This window comes from Bos javanicus, chromosome 29, assembly GCF_032452875.1.
Source record: "Bos javanicus breed banteng chromosome 29, ARS-OSU_banteng_1.0, whole genome shotgun sequence".
Lineage (NCBI taxonomy): Eukaryota > Metazoa > Chordata > Mammalia > Artiodactyla > Bovidae > Bos > Bos javanicus.
This window is the reverse complement of record NC_083896.1, coordinates 42,488,668-42,511,788: the sequence shown is the minus strand read 5'-3', so window position 1 is coordinate 42,511,788 and position 23,121 is coordinate 42,488,668. Positions and strand designations below refer to the sequence as shown.

The 23,121-nt window shown below is 39.2% G+C and overlaps 1 protein-coding gene across 3 annotated transcripts in view; it reads right to left on the bottom strand.

The window, feature by feature from the left end:
* The window catches only part of RTN3 (reticulon 3), a 66,470-nt gene that overhangs the window by 2,650 nt on the left and 40,699 nt on the right, over positions 1–23,121 (bottom strand). For all 3 annotated transcript variants that reach the window (XM_061406733.1, XM_061406734.1, XM_061406735.1), the window contains 5 exons: positions 4,607–4,814; positions 2,665–2,803; positions 1,742–1,811; positions 1,240–1,286; positions 398–456 (listed from right to left, as the gene is read on the bottom strand). In XM_061406733.1, coding sequence (XP_061262717.1) covers positions 398–456; positions 1,240–1,286; positions 1,742–1,811; positions 2,665–2,803; positions 4,607–4,814 — 523 coding nt within the window. The remainder of the gene's footprint in view (positions 1–397; positions 457–1,239; positions 1,287–1,741; positions 1,812–2,664; positions 2,804–4,606; positions 4,815–23,121) is intronic.

The following is a 23,121-nucleotide window of genomic DNA, read 5'->3' as shown; positions in this document are numbered from 1 at the left end:
CAGAAGGATATGTAGTCTTAGAAAAGAGGTAGTTTTGAGCTTTAATATATTTATTTACTACAAGTTTTATTTCTGAAAAGGGAAAGAAGAGTTTGGCTTAATATTGATATTTGTGAAACTAAATGGTGAGTAGACAACCACAAACATTTAAAAACCAGTTCAAAAAGGCAGAGTGGTCCTAACTCTGTTGATCCTTTTCAGTTTAAGATACAAAGAATGCTTTACAAAGGAGCAGATGAAATAATTTCTAGTAAAATGAAACCATTAACCAAGCTTTTCCTTTTCCCCAGGATAAAAATTACTTTCTTTGGTATTAGCATTTTACATAGGAGACTAAAAACAACTGGGGGGAAAAAAGCTCATGTCATGATGAAATGTGGAACCTAAGCATACTCACTTTTCAACAATTGACTTGGTCTGATCGCGGGCGATGCCAACATAGTGATCAATCTGGGTCTTCAAGGAAGAAAAGTCATTCAGTTGTGGCAACACACAGATTAACAATTTTCCTGAAGGTAAGATTCTTTAGCCTAGTTTAACCATCATTTTCTCAATACCAGAAACTGTGTGTCTAATCTACATTCAGTAAACACAAATATGTTCTGACTCCTGGTGAGACTAATTCATTTAATACCAAAAAGCCATGAATCAAGTCAGATGATGGACAACAGTCTATCAAGAACAACTTCACAGCAGCCAGTACACTTGGTATAAGCCACTCTACAATGCAGACGTCTGCTCACACTGACGGATTCCCACAACTCCTTTAATAGTTTGTTTCTTCACAGATACAGCTCTTATTTAAGCATTTTTTTCAACTTTTTTGGGGGAATAGATCCATCTGATAAAACTCAAAAGACACACAGCATGGTAACACAGTAAATTCCCTTTCTACCCTTATCTCTTCTAGACATTCAGTTTCGCTTCTTAGAGGAAACCAGTTACCAGTTTCTTGTAGGCACTTGACTTGTAAAATTAGACTGTAAAAATGGCTAGGAAAAGATTGCTGTGCACTTTCAATGCCTAAAAAATGAACTAAGGACTTCCCTGGTGGTCAAGTGGCTAAGACTCTGTGCTCCCAATGGAGGGGGCCCGGGTTCAATTCCTGTTCAGGGAACTAGATCCCATATACTGCAACTAAAGATCTGATGTAGCCAAATAAATAAAGAAATAAAAAAAGAACTAAAATTAGTCATACATTAACTGGCATATCTGACTCAAAAACAGACAAATGCTTACCTTGTACTTCTCATAGACAATTGGAATGCTGAAAACGAGTAGTTCAGCTGTAAGAAAGAATCATGAGACACGGCAAGTGTCAATGGAGACAGTCACAAAGTCTGAGTAACAGGGATATTTTTCCTCATGAAATACAGGGAAACACAGAACTTCATCAATATGAGAAATCCTGGCCAGAGCTCTCAACTAAGGAGAGTTAGATACAGGTATATAGTCTTCCCTCTTGTACCACTAATAATTTCCAAATTATGAAGATCCTCATATTTAAACCAAATCTCGACAACTCTCCTTTATTTCTAGTTATCTGGATGTTTCTTTATAGGTGGGACCATTTAATAAACCTGTGCCCACAAACACAGGTTCCTCCAATAACTAGTCAAGGCCTTTATGGATGTTAAAGGCTGGGCCAGTGTGAAAGGACTGGAGCCACGCTGAGCTCTCTTTGTTCTTACTCTTACCAATTACTTCATAGAGCCTGAAGACATTTTCCTTGCCACCTTACCAAGAATCAGAAGGGTGATCCCATTGAAAACGGCACCAACATAGGTCATCAGCCACATGAAGACAGCAAGCTGTGAAGGCCAACATCAGAGGGTTAAGCAGGAATAATCATAATGCAAAATTCAGGTTTGGCTGTGTGAAGTCACTCAGTTTGGAGAAGGCAATGGCACCCCACTCCAGTACTCTTGCCTGGAAAATCCCATGGACAGAGGAGCCTGGTAGGCTGCAGTCCATGGGGTCGAGAAGAGTCAGACACAACTGAGCGACTTCCCTTTCACTTTTCACTTTCACGCATTGGAGAAGGAAATGGCAACCCACTCCAGTGTTCTTGCCTGGAGAATCCCAAAGATGGGGGAGCCTGATGGGTTGCCGTCTATGGGGTTGCACAGAGTCGGACACGACTGAAGTGACTTAGCAGTAGTAGTCACTCAGTTGTGTCTGACTCTTTGCGACCCCATGGACTGTAGCCCACCAGGCTCCTCTCTCCAGGCAAGAATACTGGAGTGGGTTGCCATGCCTTCCACCAGGGGATCTTAAAAAATTCAGGTTATTTGATGTTATTCTTTTCTAGCTAAGTCCTCATAAATTTAGTGATATATGCCATTAATAATTTCAAGATGGTTACCTCATTTCTATTATACATTTGAGGGTGCATAAAAGAACTCAGTGGTTCTCTCAGGCCCCCAAACAGACTGTAACTGCATTTCTATCAATTACATACATTATCCTTATTCTGATGTTAGTTCTCTTGGCGCATAAAGTACCTTCTTTACTAACCCCTACTTCCATTTTTATAGATTGATTGAGACAAGCATACATTTTGCTTTTGTCTGATAAAACCTTATTTACTGCCTTTCCTCTGAATTATAACTCAGTCCCTGGTTTTCCTCAGCCTCACCACCAAAAGCTGTAGAGGCAACTAACCTTTAAGGAGTCAACTAGATCCTCCACCAGAAAGAGACGAATGATGAGTTTCAGGGCCCTGTTGATGTGCACCATGGCAGCGTTCACATAATTATGGAAAGCTTCTGAGGACAGAGTGATGTCGACATCCAGGTAGGCTCTTCCAGAAGAAGAAACAACAGTCACACATTTGACATGGCAGGAGACGACCTGTTTCTGTTAGCACAGAAGTTCTTCAGAGGGTGAAATCCCCCCAAGGGTGTGTGACATCTGCAGAGGCAGATTTTGCTAACATGGGGTGGGGGGACATGGCTGTCATTTGGTAGGTAGAGGCAAAGCTGCCCTATGTCTGCAGTGAGGGATAGTCATGTACAATAAAGAACTGCCCAATGTCCTGCATAACTTTTACTATCTCATAGGATATTCATGAAGGTGAACCTATTTATAATTATCAGGAGCCCAGACATACAAAAACAAAGTATTTTCCCCACAATTTTAACATATCCTTAATTGTCTAAAACTGTATTTTGTTTATACTGAAACCTTAAGATTTTTTTTTTTGCCATTTTGGAAAATCACATCTGTAAGGGAGATTATAAATGTACATCCAAGTATCTGATCTAAAGCATCTTTAGTTTCTTTTTTGGTGTAGTTATTTCTAAGAAATTAAAATACTGACTGAAATGCTTGTTGTAATAGTTTACCAGTAATATTATCTATGAATTTCATTTCAAAATGATAAAGGAGGCATTATAAAATATTTGTTAAAGAAACACAAAGACCTGCGTTCTGTTCCCAGGATGCATTCTAGAACTGAGATGTAACCACCTGCTCACAATCTGTCCATTCACTCAGCACTTACTGCGTGCCCATGAGTATCAGACCCTCCACTAGGTGTAGGGATATCAGAAAAATAAAACTGCTTCTGCCTCAAACAGCTTACAGTCTTGCGGGAAAAATCAGAAGAGTAATAGGCATGTTTTTCTTTCCTGTTTATTAAGGAAATATTTACTATCAAACACAAAAGTTATAAAAATTAGATGCTGTAATTAATACAACCCAGCAAAACACATTTTATAAATCTATAACAGCGTCATGCGAAAGGAGAAAAAAACCCCACAAACTTCTACATTGCAGCTTGTGGCAAAACAGTAAAATTTATCCACTCAATCAATCAACAACTACTGATTTGTTAAAACCAATTTGCAAGTAACTTTTAACATGCCACATAGAGCTTAAATCATTCCTTCTATTTTCACCAGGAGAAAAGACAAGGACCAAAGCTGCAGTCAGACACTATTCTGTCATAGTTCTGAGAGACCACAGAAATACTTCTTTTTCCACGAGAAGGGGTTTTAAAAACCTGCTATTTGAAAATAATAAAATACTGCCATTTGTTGATGTTAAAACTTTTTACAGGCCAAGACTTTCAAGAGGAAAGGGGTGAGAAAACATTTGTTAAATCATAGCACAGTTGGAAAAGCTAGCAACTGGATTCTACAAATGCATGACCTACTGACTTCATCATGACTTGCCCCTGGTATTAAGGTAACTAAAGGAGAGATAAAACCAAGAATATACACACTGAGTTCTGATATTGCCAAGAATGCATCCTCAACGACAACATTCCAAGGCTGTTTTAAGTGTTAACTATGTGGGGCTTAAACATGTACCTGGGATCCCCTTTCACTGAGCGCTGTCCAGATGCCCTGCTTGCTCTACAGGACAACCCTGCCCAGGAATTCAGACAGTCCTTTTAGGTGAACCTCTAGTTTGTCAAAGAAGTTCCCGGCGCCTAACTTGGTCACTTCATAAAGGAGTCTCAAGCTGACGTTTCATGCCACTGATTAGCTGCATTAGGCCCTATAATTCCTGATTTCTAATCAGGTCTGATTTGAATCTGACCAGCCTCTGCAAACCCTTTCCTAAGTTGTAGAGCATTACTTATGATACTTGAACTCACTTGAATGGATGGCCTTCTTCTGATTTCTGTACAGCTTGGATGACAGACTTGTAGACCCTGAAGCTGATGGTGACAGACAGAAGAGCCAGGATGAGGTAAGAAACCACACTGATGACACTGAAAGCTGCCAGGGACAGCAGCATGATCAGTGTGGTGCCAAAGACAAAGCCAGTTTTCTTCACATCTCGCCAGAAAATCAAGTCGTGCACTGCCAACAGAAAAGGGAGGTTAAGTTAGACAACCTCTCACGAGTCACAGGGCCGGGACTGTCCACTCCGTGTTCTGCACGCCTGACACGCTTTACACTAGCGTGCAGTTAAAGGTGCACCCCTCCTCAAGACAGTAAATAAAAGCCAAGGAGAATCAAACTACATCAGCGATCATTCACACTGCCAAAGGTTTTTCTGGTTTCTGGATAGGTTTATAGAAACTTAGTTTTTAGTCATGGCTACTCAAGTACAATGGAATAAAGTGTCATTTACTTTAAATGTTTCAGTAGAACAACTGTGGGAAAAGCTTGAAAACTGTTGACTAAATTAAGCAAACCAGGCTTATAAATTATCAACAGCTGGGTCAACAGACTAAAACCAAAGGTAACTTGACATGTGGGCCTTAGGAAGCCTCACTATGAACAAAGCTAGTGGAGGTGATGGAATTCCAGCTGAGCTATTCCCAATCCTTTCAAAGATGGATGCTGTTGAAATGCTGCACTCAGTATGCCAGCAGATTTGGAAAACTCAGCAATGGACACAGGGCTGGAAAAGGTCAGTTTTCATTCCAATACCAAAGAATGTTCAAACTACTGCACAAGTGCACTCATCTCACATGCTAGCAAAGTAATACTCAAAATTCCCCAAGCCAGGCTTCAACAGTATGTGAACCAAGAACTTCCAGATGTTCAAGCTGGATTTAGAAAAGGCAGAGGAACCAGAGATCAAATTGCCAACATCCGTCAGATCATAGAAAAATCAAGAGAATTCCAGAAAAACATCTATTTCTGCTTCACTGACTGTGCTAAAGCCTTTAACTGTGTGGATCACCACAAACTGGAAAATTCTTAAAGAGATGGGAATACCAGACCCCCTACCTGCCTTCTGAGAAACCTGTATGCAGGTCAAGAAGCAACAGTCAGAACCAGACATGGAACAACGAACTGGTTTCAAATTGAGAAAGGAGTACATCAAGGCTATATATTGTCACTTTGCTTATTTAACTTATATGCAGAGTACCTCATGCAAAACGCCGGCTGGATGAAGCACAAGCTGGAATCAAGATTGCCATGAGAAATGTCAATAACCTCAGATATGCAGATAACACCACCCTTATGGCAGAAAGCGAAGAGGAACTCAAGAGCCTCTTGATGAAGGTGAAAGAGGAAAGTGAAAAAGTGGGCTTAAAACTCAACATTAAAAAATCTAAGATCATGGGATCTGGTCCCATCACTACATGGCAAATAGATGGGGAAACGATGGAAACAGTGACAGACTATTTTCTTGGGCTTAAAAATCACTGCAGATGTTGACTGCAGCCATGAAATTAAAAGACACTTGCTCCTTGGAAGAAAAGCTATGACAAACTTAGACCGTGTATTAAAAAGCAGAGACATTATTTTGCTGACAAAGGTCCATCTAGTCAAAGCTATGGTTTTTCCAGTAGTCATGTATGGATCTGAGAGCTGGACCACAAAGAAGGCTGAATGCCGAAGAATTAATGCTTTGGAACTGTGGTGTTGGAGAAGACTCTTGAGAGTCCCTTGGACTGCAAGGAGTTCAAACCAGTCAGTCCTAAAGGAAATCAATCCTAAATATTCATTGGAAAGACTGAAGCTGAAGCAAGAAGAAAATGGACTAGGATGGGGCAAGAGCGCAGGCAGAGAGACTCCCTAGGCGCAAAGGTTATATGGTAGTTTTTTGTTTGACTTCTTTAAGTCTGAAATATTTGAAAGAAAAGCTGGGGCCTAGACAGAAAAAGACCTTGATGCATCAGAGAAGGGAAAGGCATAAAAATGCTAGCCTAAATGCAAATCTACCTTGGTGCAAATTAGAAAAAGCCTCCCTTTCTCATGAAAACTGTGACAAGAAATAGTCAAACCTACAATGATAACCACTGTCAAACCTACAATGATAACCACTGTCAAGCCTACAATGATTTCTCTGATGAAAATGGACTGGGATGGGGCAAGAGTACAGGCAGAGAGACTCCCTAGGAGGCTAACACAGGGGTTCAAGTCAGAGATGATGGGCGTTTAGATTAGGTCAGGATGGAGCGGAGTGGAAACACAGACTGTATTTTGAAGGCAGGACAGTCAGAACTTGATGATGAACTGATGTGGGAGGTGACAGAGGGAAATAAATATGGATGAGATCTAGTTTTGGGGCCTGAGCAAATGGACCAATGTGGTGTCATTTACTGAGATGAGAAAAAGCAGAGTAGAGAGCATGTTAGTTCTGGATCGATGTCTAGAGATACACACAGAGAAGGTGGTCAGATCTAGCAGTATGGAGCACACAGGACAAGTCTGAGCTGGAGATGGCACATATGGAAACCACCAGCACACAAATAATATTAAAAGTCATGAAAATGGATAAGGTTATCTAGTTTATAGGGAAGAAGGCCTAGGCTTAATTCTGAGGTGCTCCAATATTTAGTCGCTGAGTAAAAGTAGAAGAGCTGGAGAAAAGATACAGAGGAAATAACCAAGGAAATGGGGATAACTAGGAGTATGGAGTCACAGAAGCTGACCCAGGAGTGCTTTGTGGAGAAGGGTGTGGAAACTGGCTAATTGTGCTGAGGCTGAAAAAGGGACTTAGCAATATGGAGATCGTTGGTGTCTGATCAGAGCGGTTCAGTGAATAGCTGGAGGGGGTTGAAGAGGAATTACTGGTGAGACATGGAGGCAGTGTGAAAGAAAACGCTTAAGAAGTGTGGGTATGAAGGGGAGTAGAACATCTGGAGCCAAGGGTTTTCAAAGATGGGAAACACTAAGGCATGCTTGAGTTTGTCTTTTATTTCTCTGATAGAGATGGTTTCCTCTGGGTCGTTTTATGCTGTTTTCACAGTGCCTCACCTCTTTGCTCCCCCCGGGCTGCTGTGCTGTGCAGGCCGAGGGGGGAGGGTGCCCCAACACCGCCAGTGGCCTTGCAGACGAAGCGGAACGAAACCCACCAGGTCCCCTCCACTGCCCGTTTCTGAGGTACTTGTCTCTTCCCGTTCACACGATGTGCCACTATATTTTGCATTTATACTTTGATATTACACTCTTTTATAGACTCGCCCTTTTATAAATGACTGTAAATAGTTTTCCACTGTCCTCCCTTCTGGAATGCCTATGGTGTCTTTTTTTTTTTTTTTTGGTCCAGTACATTTTGTTTCTGTATATGACTCTGTGTTTTTTTGAATCCACGTCTCCCCTCCGTAGTATTTTTTAAATAAATGTTTACAACACCAAAAAAAAAGAAAAAGAATGCTAATAAGGCTTGCTTTAGTTACAAACAAGGAGAGACTGAAGATAGGGAGCAGAAGCAGTGAAGTCCTGGAGAAAGAAGGGATGGAGAAGAGCCCAGGCGGAGGTGGGTAACCTTGAAGAGGATGAAGAGAGACACAGGCCCATTCACAGATCTGAAGAATGGAAGAGGAGAGATTCCCTTCTGGATGTTTCTGTTTTCTCAACAAAAGGGAGATGAGGTCATCAGCTGGAATTGGGGGCAGGGGGGTGACAATGGCTTATCGAGTGAGGAAAAGATATGAAATGGTTGTTTCAGAAAACTCTAAGTGGAAATTCCCTGGAGGTCCAGTGTTGAAGACCCTGCACTCCAACTGCTTGCATAGGGGGCACAGGTTTGACCCCTGGTTGGGGAACTAAGATCCCACATGCCATGCAGCATGGCAGAAAAAAGAAAAGAAAATCAAGTGTCTTAAAACTGTTAAAAGAAAAAACAGGAGTAAATCTTTGTGATCCTGGATTAGGCAATGTTTTCTCAGATACAATGCCCAAGGCACAAATCACACACACACACACACACACACACACACACACACACAATAAACTGGGCTTCCCTGGTGGCTCAGATGGTAATGAATATTTCTGCAATGAGGGAGACCCGAGTTTGATCCCTGGGTCGGGAAAATCCCCTGGAGAAGGGAATGGCAACCCACTCCAGTACACCAAAAGAAAAAAAAGAACAAAAAGATAAATTGGACTGTATCAAAATTAAAAACCTTTGTGTTATAAACAGTACCAAGAAAATGACAAGAAAACTCATAGAATAAGAGGACATATTTTCAAATTATTTATCTAATAGGGTTAATTGAGTTATAACTCAATAATAAAAAGAATAGCTTAAATGAAAAAAAGTAAAAAAATGAGAAAGGAGCCAAACAGACATTTCTCCAAAGATATGCAAATGGCCAATAAGTATATAAAAAGAGGCTTAACATCATTAGTCATTAGTGAAATGTAAATCAAAACCACGATGAGCCCACTAAATTGGCTATAATAAAAAATATAACAACAAATATTGGCAAGGATGCAGAGAAACCTCATGCATTCCCAGTAGGAATGAAAAATGTTGCAACTGCTTTGGAAAACAATTTGGCAGTTCCTCAGAAAGTGAAACAGAATTATTATATGACCCAGGAATTCCACTCTTAAGCAAATGTGCAAGAGAAATAAAAACATACAACACAAAAATTTATGTACACCAGTGTTCACAGAAGCATTATTCATAACATGGAAAATGTAGAAACAATCTAAACATCCATCAACTGATGAATGGACAAATAAAATGAACATTTCCATACAATGCGATTATTATTTGGCCATAAAAAGGAATGAAGTTCCAATACTACATATTGTAACACAGATAAAATGTAAAAACATTATGCCAACTTTAACACATGAATTACAAAATCCCACATATTGTATGATTATGTTTATATAAAACATCTGCAACTCTGTAGAGAGAGAAAGTAAATGAGTGGTGGTTTAGGGCTGTGGTGATGAAGTTATGACCAACCTAGACAGCATATTAAAGAACAGAGACATTACCTTGCCAACAAAGGTCCATCTAGTCAAAACTATAGTTTTTCCAGTAGTCATGTATGGATGTGAGAGTTGGACTATAAAGAAAGCTGAGTGCCAAGGAACTGATGCTTTTGAACTGTGGTGTTGGAGAAGACTCTTGAGAGTCCCTTGGACTGCAAGGAAATCCAACCAGTCCATCCTAAAGGAAATCAGTCCTGAATATTCATTAGAAGGACAGATGCTGAAGCTGAAACTCTAGTTCTTTGGCCACATGATGTGAAGAGCTGACTCATTTGAAAAGACCCTGATGCTGGGAAAGATGAAGGTGGGAGGAGAAGGGGACAACAGAGGATGAGATGGTTAGATGGCATCACTGACTCAATGGACATGAGTTTGAGTGAACTCCGGGAGTTGGTAATGGACAGGGAGGCCTGGTGTGCTGCAGTCCATGGGGTCGCAGAGTCGGACACGACTGAGTGACTGAACTGAACTGGTGCTGATTAGAAATGGGAAATGACTGCTAATGGGTATGGGGTTTCTTTTCTGTGGGGGAACGAAAATGTTATAAAATTGGATAGTGGTGATGGAAAAAATCATTTAGTTGTAAACCTTAATGGATGAATTGTATAGTATATGAGTTATATCTCAAAAAAGGTATTTAAAAAAAAAAGAAATGAGACAAACTTGCAATTATAGTCAGGGATTTCAACATTCCTCTCTGAATAATGGCAGAATAAGTAGACAAAAAATCAATAGGGATATAAGACTTAAACACTATCAATCAGACATTCAAAAGAACACTCTACACTTTTAACAGCAGAACATACATTCTTTCCAAGTACGTGTAGAACATTTACCAAGATAAACTTAATTCTGGATTCAAGACACTTCTCATGATTTCTGATTATAAGGTAATTACATCAGAAACAATAACAGAAAGATACTGAGAAAACCAATGATAAACTTTGTATAAACTAAACGATATGCTTCTAAACAGCTCATAGACCAAAGGAAAAAATCAACAGGGAAATTACAAAGTATTTTGAACTGAATGAAAATAAAAATCTGTGGTGTACAGCTAAGTGCCTATATTATAAGAGAAGAAAGATAAGAAATCAGTGATTTCATTTTCAACCTTAAAAAGCTAGAGGAAGAACTGATTGAATTCCAACTAAACAGAAGAAAGGAAAGAAAACCAGAGCAAATGTCGATGAGCAGATAACAGAAAAACAACAGAAACATCAATGAAACCAAAGTTGGTTCTTTGAGAATATCAATAAAATAGATAAAACTCTAGCTAGACTGATCAAGAAAAAGTGAAAGAATACACAAATTGCCAATATCAGGAATCAGAGGTGACATTGCTACAGATTCTAAAGACATTAAAAAGATAAGGGGATATTAGGATCAATGTTATGCCAATAAACTAGACAATTTAGATGAAGTGGACAAATTCTCCAATGACCAGACCATCAAAGCTCACTCAAGAAATAGACAGGGCTTCCCTGGTGGCTCAGTGGTAAAGAATCCTCCTGCCAATGCAGGAGACATGGGTTCGATTCCTGATTTGGGAAGATCCCACACGCCACACAGCAACTAAGGCTGTGCGCCACAACTACTGAGCCTGTGCTCTAGAGCCCGTGAGCCTCAACTACTGAGCCCACGCGCTCAGCCACCATGGCCCACGTGCCCTAGAGCCGTGCTACCCAACGAGCAAAACCACTGCGACGAGGCGCCCTCACACTGCGGCTAGAGGGCAGCCCCTGCTGACCGCAGCCAGAGGAAAGCCCACGCAGCAACAAAGACCCAGCACAGCCAAATTTAAATAACATTTAAAAAAGAGTATATCATGACCAAGTTTTTTTTTTTTTTGCAAAAATGTGAGACTTAGTATTCATAAATCAGTCAATATAATTTACTACATCAACAAACTAAAGAACCATACGATCATCTTAAGAGATATCGAAAAACAAAATCCAATGTCTTCTGATAAAACTTCTCAACAAATGAGGTTATAGAAGGGAATTTCCTTTAGTTAATAAAAGTAATCTGCAAGAAACCTAGAGCTAACATCGTATTTAATGAAAGAAGGCAAGGATATTCTCTTTAACTACTTCTACTGGCTTTAGCCAGCACGGTAAATCAAGAAAAATAAACTAAAAAGCATCAAACTAGAAAGGATGAAGTAAAACTGTCATTATTTAAAGATGGCATATTGCCTATGTAGAAAATCTGATGGAATCTACAAAAAAGCTAATAAATTTTAGCAACATTGCAACTTACAAAATTAATTATATTTCCAAGTATTAGTATTAACCAATAAGAAACTGACCTAAAAACACCATTTAAAATAGCATGAAAACACGAACTACTTAGGAATAAATCTGACAAGAGATGTATAAGACCTGTACTCTGAAATCTATAAAATGCTGCTGAGAGAAACTAATGACGACCTAAATTAATGGAAAGCTACATTGTTTTCAAATAGATGGGGAAATTGTCACATTTCATCTGCTTGGGCTCCAAAATCAACGCAGACGGTGACTACAGCCATGAAATTAAAAGACGCTTGCTCCTTAGAGGAAAAGCTATGACCAACCTAGACTGTGTATTAAAAAGCAGGGACATCACTTTGAGACAAAGGTCCATATAGTCAAAGCTATGGTTTTTCCAGTAGTCATGTATGGATATGAGAGTTGGTCCATAAAGAAGGCTGATCACTTAAGAATTGACACTTTTGAACTGTGGTGTTGGAGAAGACTCTCAAGAGTCCCTTGGACAGCAAGGAGATCAAACCAGTCAGTCCTTAAGGAGATCAACCCTGAATATTCATTGAAAGGACTGATGCTGAAGCTCCTTTACTCTGGCCACCTGATGCAGAGCCGATTCACTGGAAAAGACCTTGATGCTGGGAAAAATTGAGGGCAAGAGAAGGGCGCAACAGAGGATGAGATGGTTGGATGGCATCACTGACTCAATGGACATGAGTTTGAGTAAACTCAGAGAGACAGTGATGGACAGAGAAGCCTGGAGTGCTGCAGTTCATGGGGTCACAAAGAGTCAGACATGACTTAGCAACTGAACAACGACGTTGTTTTCATGGCTCTTTGCAACCCCGTGGATTGCAGCACGCCAGGCCTCCCTGTCCATCACCAACTCCCAGAGTTCACTCACACTCAGGTCCATCAAGTTGGTGATGCCATCCAGCCATCTCATCCTCTGTCGTCCCCTTCTCCTCCTGCCCCCAATCCCTCCCAGCATCAGGGTCTTTTCCAATGAGTCAACTCTTCGCATGAGGTGGCCAAAGTACTGGAGTTTCAGCTTTAGCATCATTCATGGCTTAGAAGACTCAAAATTGCTAAATTGTTAATTTATCTATAATTCTAAGTAATTCTAGTCTGAATTTCAGTAGGTTTTTTGAAAAATAGAAATAGACAAACTGATTTTAAAATTCCTATGGAAATGTGAAGGACCTAAAAGAGCCAAAACAACTTTGAAGAAGAATAAAGTTAGAGGACTAGCCCTATCTGATTTCAAGGGTTGTACAAAGTTACCACCATCAAGACACTATCGTACTGGCTTAAAGACACAGCAGAGCAATAGGCTGTCTACAAAGTTCAGAAACAGGTCAAATGGACAAACTAATTTTTGACAAAGCTGCTAAGACAGTTCCCTGTCTTAGGTAAGACAGGTTTCCCTGGTGGCGCAGACTGTAAGGAATCCGCCTGCAATGCAGAAGACCTGGGTTCAACCCCTGGGTTGGGAAGACCCCTTGGAGGAGGGCATGGCAATCTACTCCAGTATTCCTGCCTAGAGAATCCCTCGACAGAGGAGCCTGGTGGGCTACCGTCTATGGGGTCGCAGAGTCAGACACAACTAAGCGACTAAGCAGAAGACCGTTCATGGTAGAACCGAGTCTTTAAAAAATGGTGTCAGAACAATAGAATATACATATGCAAAAATCTCCAAACTTTTATCAATACCTTGCATGATATGTAAAAATTAACACAGAAGGATCACAGACTTAAATGTAAAACTTAGTACTATATAACTACTAGAAGAAATCAAACAAAAATCTCTGTGACCTTGAACTGTGAAAAATTTCTTATATACATCAATTTGATACATAACAGGAAAAACTTTAAAAACTATACTTCATCAAAATTAAAAACTTCTGCTCTTTTTGAAGGACATTGTTAAAAGAATAAAAAGATAAGCCAGAGACTGGAGAAAGTAATCTTCAAAGAATATACCCGATAAACAACTTGTATCCAGAATGTGTGTGTAACACACACATTCTTTCTCAAAAACAAAACACAATAAAAACTAGTCAAAATGTGAACAGACTTTTCATCAAAGAAGCTATATGGATAGCAAGTAAACACATTAAAAGATGGTTAACACCATAACACCATTAGTCATTAGGGAAATGCATATTAAAACCACAGCAAGAGCCTACTCTGTACCTGTCACGATGTCTACTCTTAAAAGACTGACTACAACAAATGTTGGCGAGGATATGGAGGAACCACAAGTCTCATATAGAGCTGGCTGAAATATAAAGTAATGGAAACCACTTTGGAAAAACATCTTGACAGTTTCTTACAAAGTTAAATCAATTATCCTATGACCCAGCCATTTCACTTGTAAGTATTCACCCAAGAGGAAAGAATACATTGTGTCCATATAAAGATGAAACATGGATGTTCATAGCAGCTTTATTTGTAAAATAAATTAGCAAAACTGAAAATTCAAAACTTCAGCAAAAACTGAAAACAACCCAAGTGTCTGTCAATAAATGGTATATCCATACAATAGAATATTACTCATCAACATGGATGAATCTCAAAAAAATTAGGTTGAGTGAAAGAAGCCAAACCAAAAAAAACAGCACATACTTTGTGATTCCATATATATACAAAATTCTAGAAAATGCAAACCAGTCTAATGACAGCAGGCAGATCAATGGTTGCCTGGCAGGAGGGAGAGATTAAAAAAAGGGAGCAATGAGATTTTTGTGTGCTGGAGATGTTCGCAGTAATAGCTTCATGGGTGTAGACATATATCAAAACTTACCAAGTTATGTATTTTAAATATGGGCAAATTATTGCACAGCAATTAAGCCGCAATAACACTTTTTTTTTAAGTTAAATGACCATGAGGTAATATGTATTATTTTTGGTCTTCAAGTGGTTATTCTAACAAAAACTTAGCAATGATTCATGAGACAGAGTCAGAGGAAAAGGAAGAATAATGAACAGAAAAGCCTTTTTAATTTGAAGTCTTTTACTATGAATTCAGACTTCATAATATTCCAAGCTTACCTCTGTATTGGCTATAAGTAAAAATGTCTGATAAATAACAGAACAGTTTCCCAACCTCTTAAACTACTCAGAAAAGTACGATTTATAAACAACAAATGTATACATTCTTATGAAGATTAAATTTAAAAATTACCAACAAAGGAAACTTTACTCTAGCAATCTGGTTACTGTGTCATTCAGAGAGAAGCAACCTATGGTCTTGGATGCTAAAGGCAACATTAGAGATGATTATGAAAGGCATCAGTTAGATCCAGCTTTAGGTACGACAGTGAATTAAGCAGTGCTTATTTTAGGTATTATTCTGCTTTCTCTCTGGAGCCCCTTCATGCCTCCTGGCTTCCACTTGGCTCCAGATCCCTACCTGGTGACACACTTTATCCTCAGCTCTAGCTTCAGCACAGCCAAGAACAAACCCTGCTCCAGATTGCCTGGGTTTTCATCCTCTTACATTTACTAGCTGTGTGATGCTGAGCAAGACACCATCTCTCTGTGCCTTGGGTTTCTCATCTGCAAAATGGAACAGTACAGTTCCTGGTTTATAGTGATGTGGCCTGCAGTAAATGGGTTAACGAGTAGAAGTGCTCAGAACACTACTGATTAGGCAGTAATACAATGTTTGCTATTATTATTATTCATTTGACTGCCAATCCCTACTACCATTAAAATGAAAAATTAAGAACTAAAGTTAAAATCCGCTACAAAGAAATAAAGATTTTTCTTCTCTTTGTTGCTATATTTCCTATGAAAAAGGAGTTGCACTGTCAGCACTGATTAAATAAAGAGGATGGTGTGTAAAAAGTTAGAGGAAAGCAGAGGGCAGGAGGTAAACACAATATGACAAGGGGGCCTACAGGGTAGACTGAACTGGCACAGATGAGAGGTGCCGGCACAGATGAGAGGTGCCGACATAGAGGTGGAAACCCAAAGCCATGAGAAGAGAAGACGTCACCTAGAGGCATCTTAGAACACCTCAAAACCCACTTATTCTACCCTCCAAGCAGTAATCAAAAACAGTTACAGAAATAGGGCTCATCTCTCCTTCTCCCTCATCCCCTACACTCAAACACCATGGGCTGACAAAGCCTACCTCCTGGAATCTATTCACAGGAAAATAGGATCCTAATTGAGAGTCAATGGCTAACAAACTGCTACTCTAGTACACTATCTTACTGAGACAGAATTAAGCCTTGGCTAGTTTTTTCCAATGATAATGAACACAGCTGGGAGGCTCCCTTAGATGTGAGGCATCCAATTCTAATTGCCCCAACAGGAGCCCTGGAGAAGGAAATGGCAACCCTACTCCAGTATTCTTGCCTGGAGAATTTCATGGACAGAGGAGCCTGGCGGGCTACAGTCCATGGGGTCACGAAGAGTTGGACACAGCTGGGCAGCTAACACTTACACTTACTTAGCCTCTTCCAATGTTCGAAGCATCAGTACAAACAAAGCTAGTGGAGGTGATGGAATTTCAGTTGAGCTATTTCAAATCCTAAAAGATGACGCTGTGAAAGTGCTGCACTGAATATGCCAGCAAATTTGGAAAACTCAGCAGTGGCCACAGGACTGGAAAAGATCAGTTTTCATTCCAATCCCAAAGAAAGGCAATGCCAAAGAATGCTCAAACTACCGCACAATTGCACTCATCTCACACGCTAGCAAAGTAACGCTCAAAATTCTCCAAGCCAGGCTTCAACAGTACGTAAACCATGAAATTCCAGATGTTCAAGCTGGTTTTAGAACAGGCAGAGGAACCAGAGATCAAATTGCCAATGTTCTGCTGGATCATCGAAAAAGTAAGAGAGTTCCAGAAAAACATCTACTTCTGCTTTATTGACTACACCAAAGCCTTTGACTGTGTAGATCCACAATCTGTGGAAAATTCTTAAAGAGATGGGAATACCAGACCCCCTACCTGCCTCCTGAGAAACCTGTATGCAGGTCAAGAAGCAACAGTTATAACTGGACATGGAACAACAGACTGGTTCCAAATAGGAAAAGGAGTATAGGCTGTATATTGTCACCCTGCTTATTTAACTTATATGCAGAGTACATCACACAAAATGCCAGGCTGGACGAAGCACAAGCTGGAATCAAGATTGCCGGGAGAAATATCAATAGCCTCAGATATGCAGATGACACCACCCTTATAGCAGAAAGCGAAGAACTAAAGAGCCTCTTGATGCAAGTGAAAAAGGAGAGTGAAAAAGCTGGCTTAAAACTCACCATTCAGAAAACTAAGATCATGGCATCTGGTCCTGTCACTTCATGGCAAATAGATGGGGAAACAGTGGAAACAGTCAGAGACTTATTTTTTTGGGCTCCAAAATCACTGCAGATTGTGACTGCCGCCGTGAAATTAAAAGACGCTTGCTCCTTGAAAGAAAAGCTATGAACAACCTAGACAGCGTATTAAAAAGCAGAGACATAATACTTTGCTGACAAAGGTCCATCTAGTCAAAGCTAAGGTTTTTCCAGTAGTCAGGTATGGATGTGAGAGTTGGACTATAAAGTAAGCTGAGCGCCCAAGAATTGATGCTTTTGAACTGTGGTGTTGCAGAAGACTTTTGAGAGTCCCTTGGACTGCAAGGAGATCAAACCAGTCTATCCTAAAGGAAATCAGTCCTGAATATTCATTGGAAGGACGGATGCTGAAGCTGAAGCTCCAATACTTTGGCCACCTGATGCAAAGAGCTGACTCCTTGGAAAAGACCCTGATGCAGGGGAAGACTGAAGGCAGGAGGAGAAGGGGACGACAGAGGATGAGATGGTTGCATGGCATCACTGACTCAGTGGACATGAGTTTGAGTAAGCTCCGGGAGGTGGTGATGGGACAGGGAAGCCTGGCGTGCTACAGTCCATGGGGTCGGAGTTGGATACAACTGAGCTGAACTCAAGTGAGCCTCTTCCAAAGTCCTGAGCTAGTACAGTGGGTGCTGGGAAAAAAATGAAAAAAAGTTCCCAGACTACAAAGTTAGTGTTTTCCTAACTTTTCAGTTGTAAATTTATTTTATTATCACATAACTTAAAATTTAGTTTTTATTTGAAAGACCCTTACTTTTTTCTAGTTATGTTTCAATCTGTTTAAAGTCTCATGTTATACTAAGTATTTCTTAGAATCCATTTCCAGCTTCTTTGTATAAGTTTATGTAAACTAAGTCAAAAATTTCTGTTATCTTATTTTGCTACTGGCAGATTAAGCATATGACAGTGAACGTCTATATTAACCAAGAGTGTTTATGTTGCTGGTAGAATTATGAGTGATTCATTGCTTTCTTTAATTTTCCAAATCTTCAGCATATTTTTTACTTTAAAAACTTTAAAGGATGTTTACCTTTTGCCCTGGAGAAGGAAATGGCAACCCACTCCAGTAATCCTGCCTGGAGAATTCCATGGACAGAGGAGCCTGGCAGGCTACAGTTCATGGGGTTGCAGAGTCAGGCATGACTGCGCAACTATAAATCACCTTTTGCCTGTATTATTTAAGGATGCAGTAACCTTCTTACACCAAAAGAGGGCACTAAAATATCCAATGGTAACTTCAAGACTGATGGAAAGAAATCGGTTCTTGCCAATTCCAATGAGAACAGCCCCAAACCTTGTTGACTCCTTGCCTATTGACTTTTATTACTAAACCAGGGAAACATCTTGGTTTGATGCCAATGTCAACCATTCCCAAAGCCATTCTCAAACTTTACTCTCCCAAGTGTACTCCTCAAAGGAAGAAAAGAAAGGCTGCTCAAACGCTTATTCTGAAAAGGAATAAATGTGCCAAGAAATTTTAAGGTTTGGTAGCCCATAAGCTTTAACTTCATTTTCAAAAATAACTCTCTAACTAAGGATCCATACAACATGTTCTACCTTCTAAGCACTAATTTTCCAAAATTTGTTAATACAAATCTTTAAGGTTTAAAAGTGACTGCAGTAACTACAAGAAAAAAAATTCATGACCACAATACAAAAACTTCTTTAACAAACGGGGAAATTGAACAGTTAAGTTTTTTATATGAATAATTATTTCTGTAAAGAAAAGTATACAGACATTTCCACACTGATTATTTTCTTTGGTTACTTTTGTTATTAATAATTCATTATAAGTGAAGCCGTTTTTTGAGTTATAAGACATTGGATAATGCATTTATAAACTTAGAGCCAAATTCTATGGCTGCTGAAATGGGTTAATAGTCTGCTCTGCTACAGACTGATCGTTAACAAAGACACTCCCTCAAGACGGCACAGAAGGGTCACTGACAGAACACAAACTCTGTCAAGGACAAACATACATGCTTTTGGTCATGCATACACTTGGCAGCAGGCCAAGGAAATTTGTAGGAACCCCTTTCAAGCCAGTGTTCCTCTCAAAGACTGTCTGGAAAGAGTTTTTCATTTATTTAAATAATCTAACATCCCCTTCCCCCAAGCCTTCAATTTTAGATTTTAAAAGCACAGAAGACAAAATGGTACTGACTACCCTTCCCCAACAAAATCGATGGATCTGAACATGTGAACTTTTGAACTAAGTTATCTAAAGAATAAAATTAAAGATAATAAAGGTAGTGCTAAATCATGATGGAAAGGATAAAGACACAAAACCCTGGCTTTCGTTTCTTAGCTTTTTTCTTTCCTTCTAGGTCCAGTTGGTTATTTCCACATGCTTGACAACCACTTAATTCTCCAACTAAGAAAGTTTAGACTTAAGTCTGCAGAAGTTATCAGATCAAATCTAAAATTAAAACAAAATACTAGTTAACGTGAAAGCCCAATCAAACTTGAAAAGTGAGTTTATGCCCTTTGTGTGTATTTATCTGTAATTCAATCTTCCATGCTAGTCATGTTATGGTAACGTGACATTTCTCCTATGGTTACAATACACTTGGATTTGTATGCTTCTCTGACAGTCTGTTAAGTAATGCAGATAAGTGGCAGAATTTCAGACTATCATAATAAGTAATACAACTATTTTCTTCTTTTAAAAAAGCTGACACTCCCTAAAACCTTTACCAGTAATAAGCAAAAGAAGTTTTAAACATAAAAGTATTAGGTATTATATTAATAATACACATACCCTTGACCTTTGAGATACTCTCTCCATTTTCCTTAGCTCTACTGAATGTTTCCCTCATGGGAAAATGGGCTGCGACGGCTTCCCTCCACTCTGCTTTATTTCGCAACCCGCTGACCCCGCCGGCATTTAATTTCCTCCCAACATACGGCAAAGCTGAAAACAGTTTAGAGTAAACACCCATATAATCGCTAACTAGATTTTTACTAGCAATGTCTTATTTTAACTTTTTTTTAACATGGTTAAGTGTATGTAAGAAAACTTACCATCCTAACCATTTTTAAGTATGCAGTTCAGTGACATTAAGTACAGCCATTGTTGTGTAACCATCACCGTGATCATTAATGGTTTGCTACGCTTACTTACATATTTGTTCCTCTTATCTGTCCACTAGTCCATTTTAATTTAATGTGTTCCAAAGTAAATGGCAAATATCAGGAAATCAACATGCACTCACCCACGTAACTCTATCAAACTACAGAACATTATCATCACCCCAAGAAGTTTACTCATGTACCTTCCCAGCCAACACTCCGAGAGGTAGTCACAGCACTGATCTGATTCTTTTCTGTACACATAACAGTCTGCTTGTTCTACAATTTCATATAAATGGAATTGTGCAGTATGAATCATTGCTGTACTGCTTCTTTTACTCTTCATAGTTTCTGAGATTCATCCGTAAGTGTTGCAAGTATCAAAAGCTAAGTAGCTACACCACAGGTTATCTACTCCTTTACTGATGAATGGCTGTGATGAAGAAAACTGCTATGAACACACACAGTGTTCGTGCGAATGCTTTCATTTCTCTACAGCAGAGTTGCTAGGTCACGGGGCAGGTGCATGTTTAGCTCTTTAAGAAACTGGGCAACATTTCTCCGAAATATCTGTACTATTTTGCATTCTTGCCAATAGTTGGCTAGTTGTCAGTCTTTAGTTTTAATCATTCAGGTGGATGTGTAATGATCTTAATTATATGAAGACTTGTGAGGGTGAACATTTTCACTGATTATAGGGTTATTTACCTTTTGTGAAGCGTCAGAATCTTTTCTGCCCACTTTATTTTCTTGTGTTATTTGCCCTTTTATTGTTGAAATGTATTTTAAGTATTTCCTGGATACTATTCCATCATCAGATACATATTTTGTAAACACTTTATCCTCATCAATAGCTGGCTTGTTAGTGGTGTCTTTTAATGAGCAAGCTTTACTTCTGATGAAGTCTAAATAACTCATTGATTCTTTATGAGTGCATTGACTTAACAAACCTTTGGCTACCTTCAAGTCATGAAGATATTCTATGCTTTCTTCTAAAAGTTTCATGATTTTAGTTTTTATGTTCATGCCTCTGATCCATTTTCACTTCATTTTTGCACATCATATGAAGTAGGGGTTGTGGCAGGCAGAATGCTAAGATGGCCCCCAAAACTCTTACTTCTTGGTGTACATGTCTTCTATATTTCCTCCTGCCCCCAAATGTGAGCAGAACCTGTGAATATGATGGGATAGTCGCTCTCATGTCTAAAGTTTCAGTTATGTAAGACCCTGTAGCAGCCTGGAGAGAAATCCTCCTGACAGCTTTGAAAAAATAAGCTAGCATGTTGTGAGAGAGTCCGAAGACCGGGGATCTGAGCACAGCCTCTTGGAGCTGAGCCGGGACTGCTGCCCACAGCCAGTAAACTAGAAAATTAAATCCTGAATAGAGGATCCGGCCTAACCTGTGCCTGAACTCCTGACCCTTGAAAACTGTGTAAGTACAGTGTTAGTCACTCAGATGTGTCTGATTCTTTGCAACCCCATGGACTGTAGCCCACCAGGCCCCTCTGTCCATGGAATTTTTCAGGCAAGAATACTGGAGTGGGTCGCCTATCCCTTTTCCGGGGGATCTTCCCGACCCATGGATCGAACCCAGGCTTCCCGCATTGTGGCAGATTCTTTACCGTCTAAGTGACCAGGGAAGCCCTTGAGATGATAAACTTGTGTTAAGTTACCAAGTTTTTGGTAATGTGTTATTTCTGGGTTCTTTGTTTCTTTCATTTATTTGTTGACTCTTCTGCAAGTTCCACAGTCTTTATTAGTGGAGTTTTATAATGTCTTGGAGTAAGTATTCCAAGTCCTCAGTTTTGCCCTTTTTCAAGATTGCTTTGGGTGTTAGGTCTGTATTTTTCTAAAGAAATTTTAGAAAAAGCTTGTCAATTTCTATTGAAAAATTCTTCTAGCATTTTGAATTGTACTGAATCCATAGGTTAATTTGGGTAGGACTGACTTCTTTACAATATCAAGGTTTCCAATCCATGAATACAGCATGGTTCTCAGACAGTTCCCTGGCTTCTTTCTGCAGTTTTGTAATTTTCAGTATAGAGGTCCTGCATATTTTTTTTTATTTATGTTTATTCCTATTTTGTGCTTTCATGTTATTGTAAATGGAACTTTAAAAACATTTTTTGTTTTCTCATTATTTGTTGCTAGCATATAACAAATAAAACTGAATTTTGTGTATTAACCTAATATCCTGTAACTGCTGAATAATTCATTTGTTAGTCTTAGCAGTTGCTTTGAAGATCCCTTAGGATTTTTCTATGTACCCAATTATATAATCTTCAAATTAAGACAGCTTTACTTTTTTTCCAATAGTCATTCCTTTTATTTCTATTTCTTGTCTTAATCCAAAGGGGAGGATCTCCAGTATGATGGTAAATACAAATGGTGAGGGTGACATCTTTACCTTGTACCCAATGTCAGGGGAAGTGTTCAATATTTTGGCATTAACTATGTCAGTTGTAGTTTTTAACAGATACATTAGACTGAGATTACCTTCTATTCCTGGTTTGCTGAAAGCTTTTATCAGAAAAGGATGTTGAGATTTTTCAAATCTTTTCTGTATCGACTCACATACTCACCTAGATTTTCTACATGTTAATGCGGCAAATTATGTTGATTGGCTTCTGATCTTAAAACCTATTCCAAGAACAAACCCCACTTAGCCATGATACATTAACATTTTGATATAGTGCCTGATTTGATTTGCTGTTAATGTTTTTTTTTTTTTTTTGCTGTTAATATTTTGTGAAGGACTTCTCTTTTTATTATGTTTCTGAGTGATATTAGTTTAT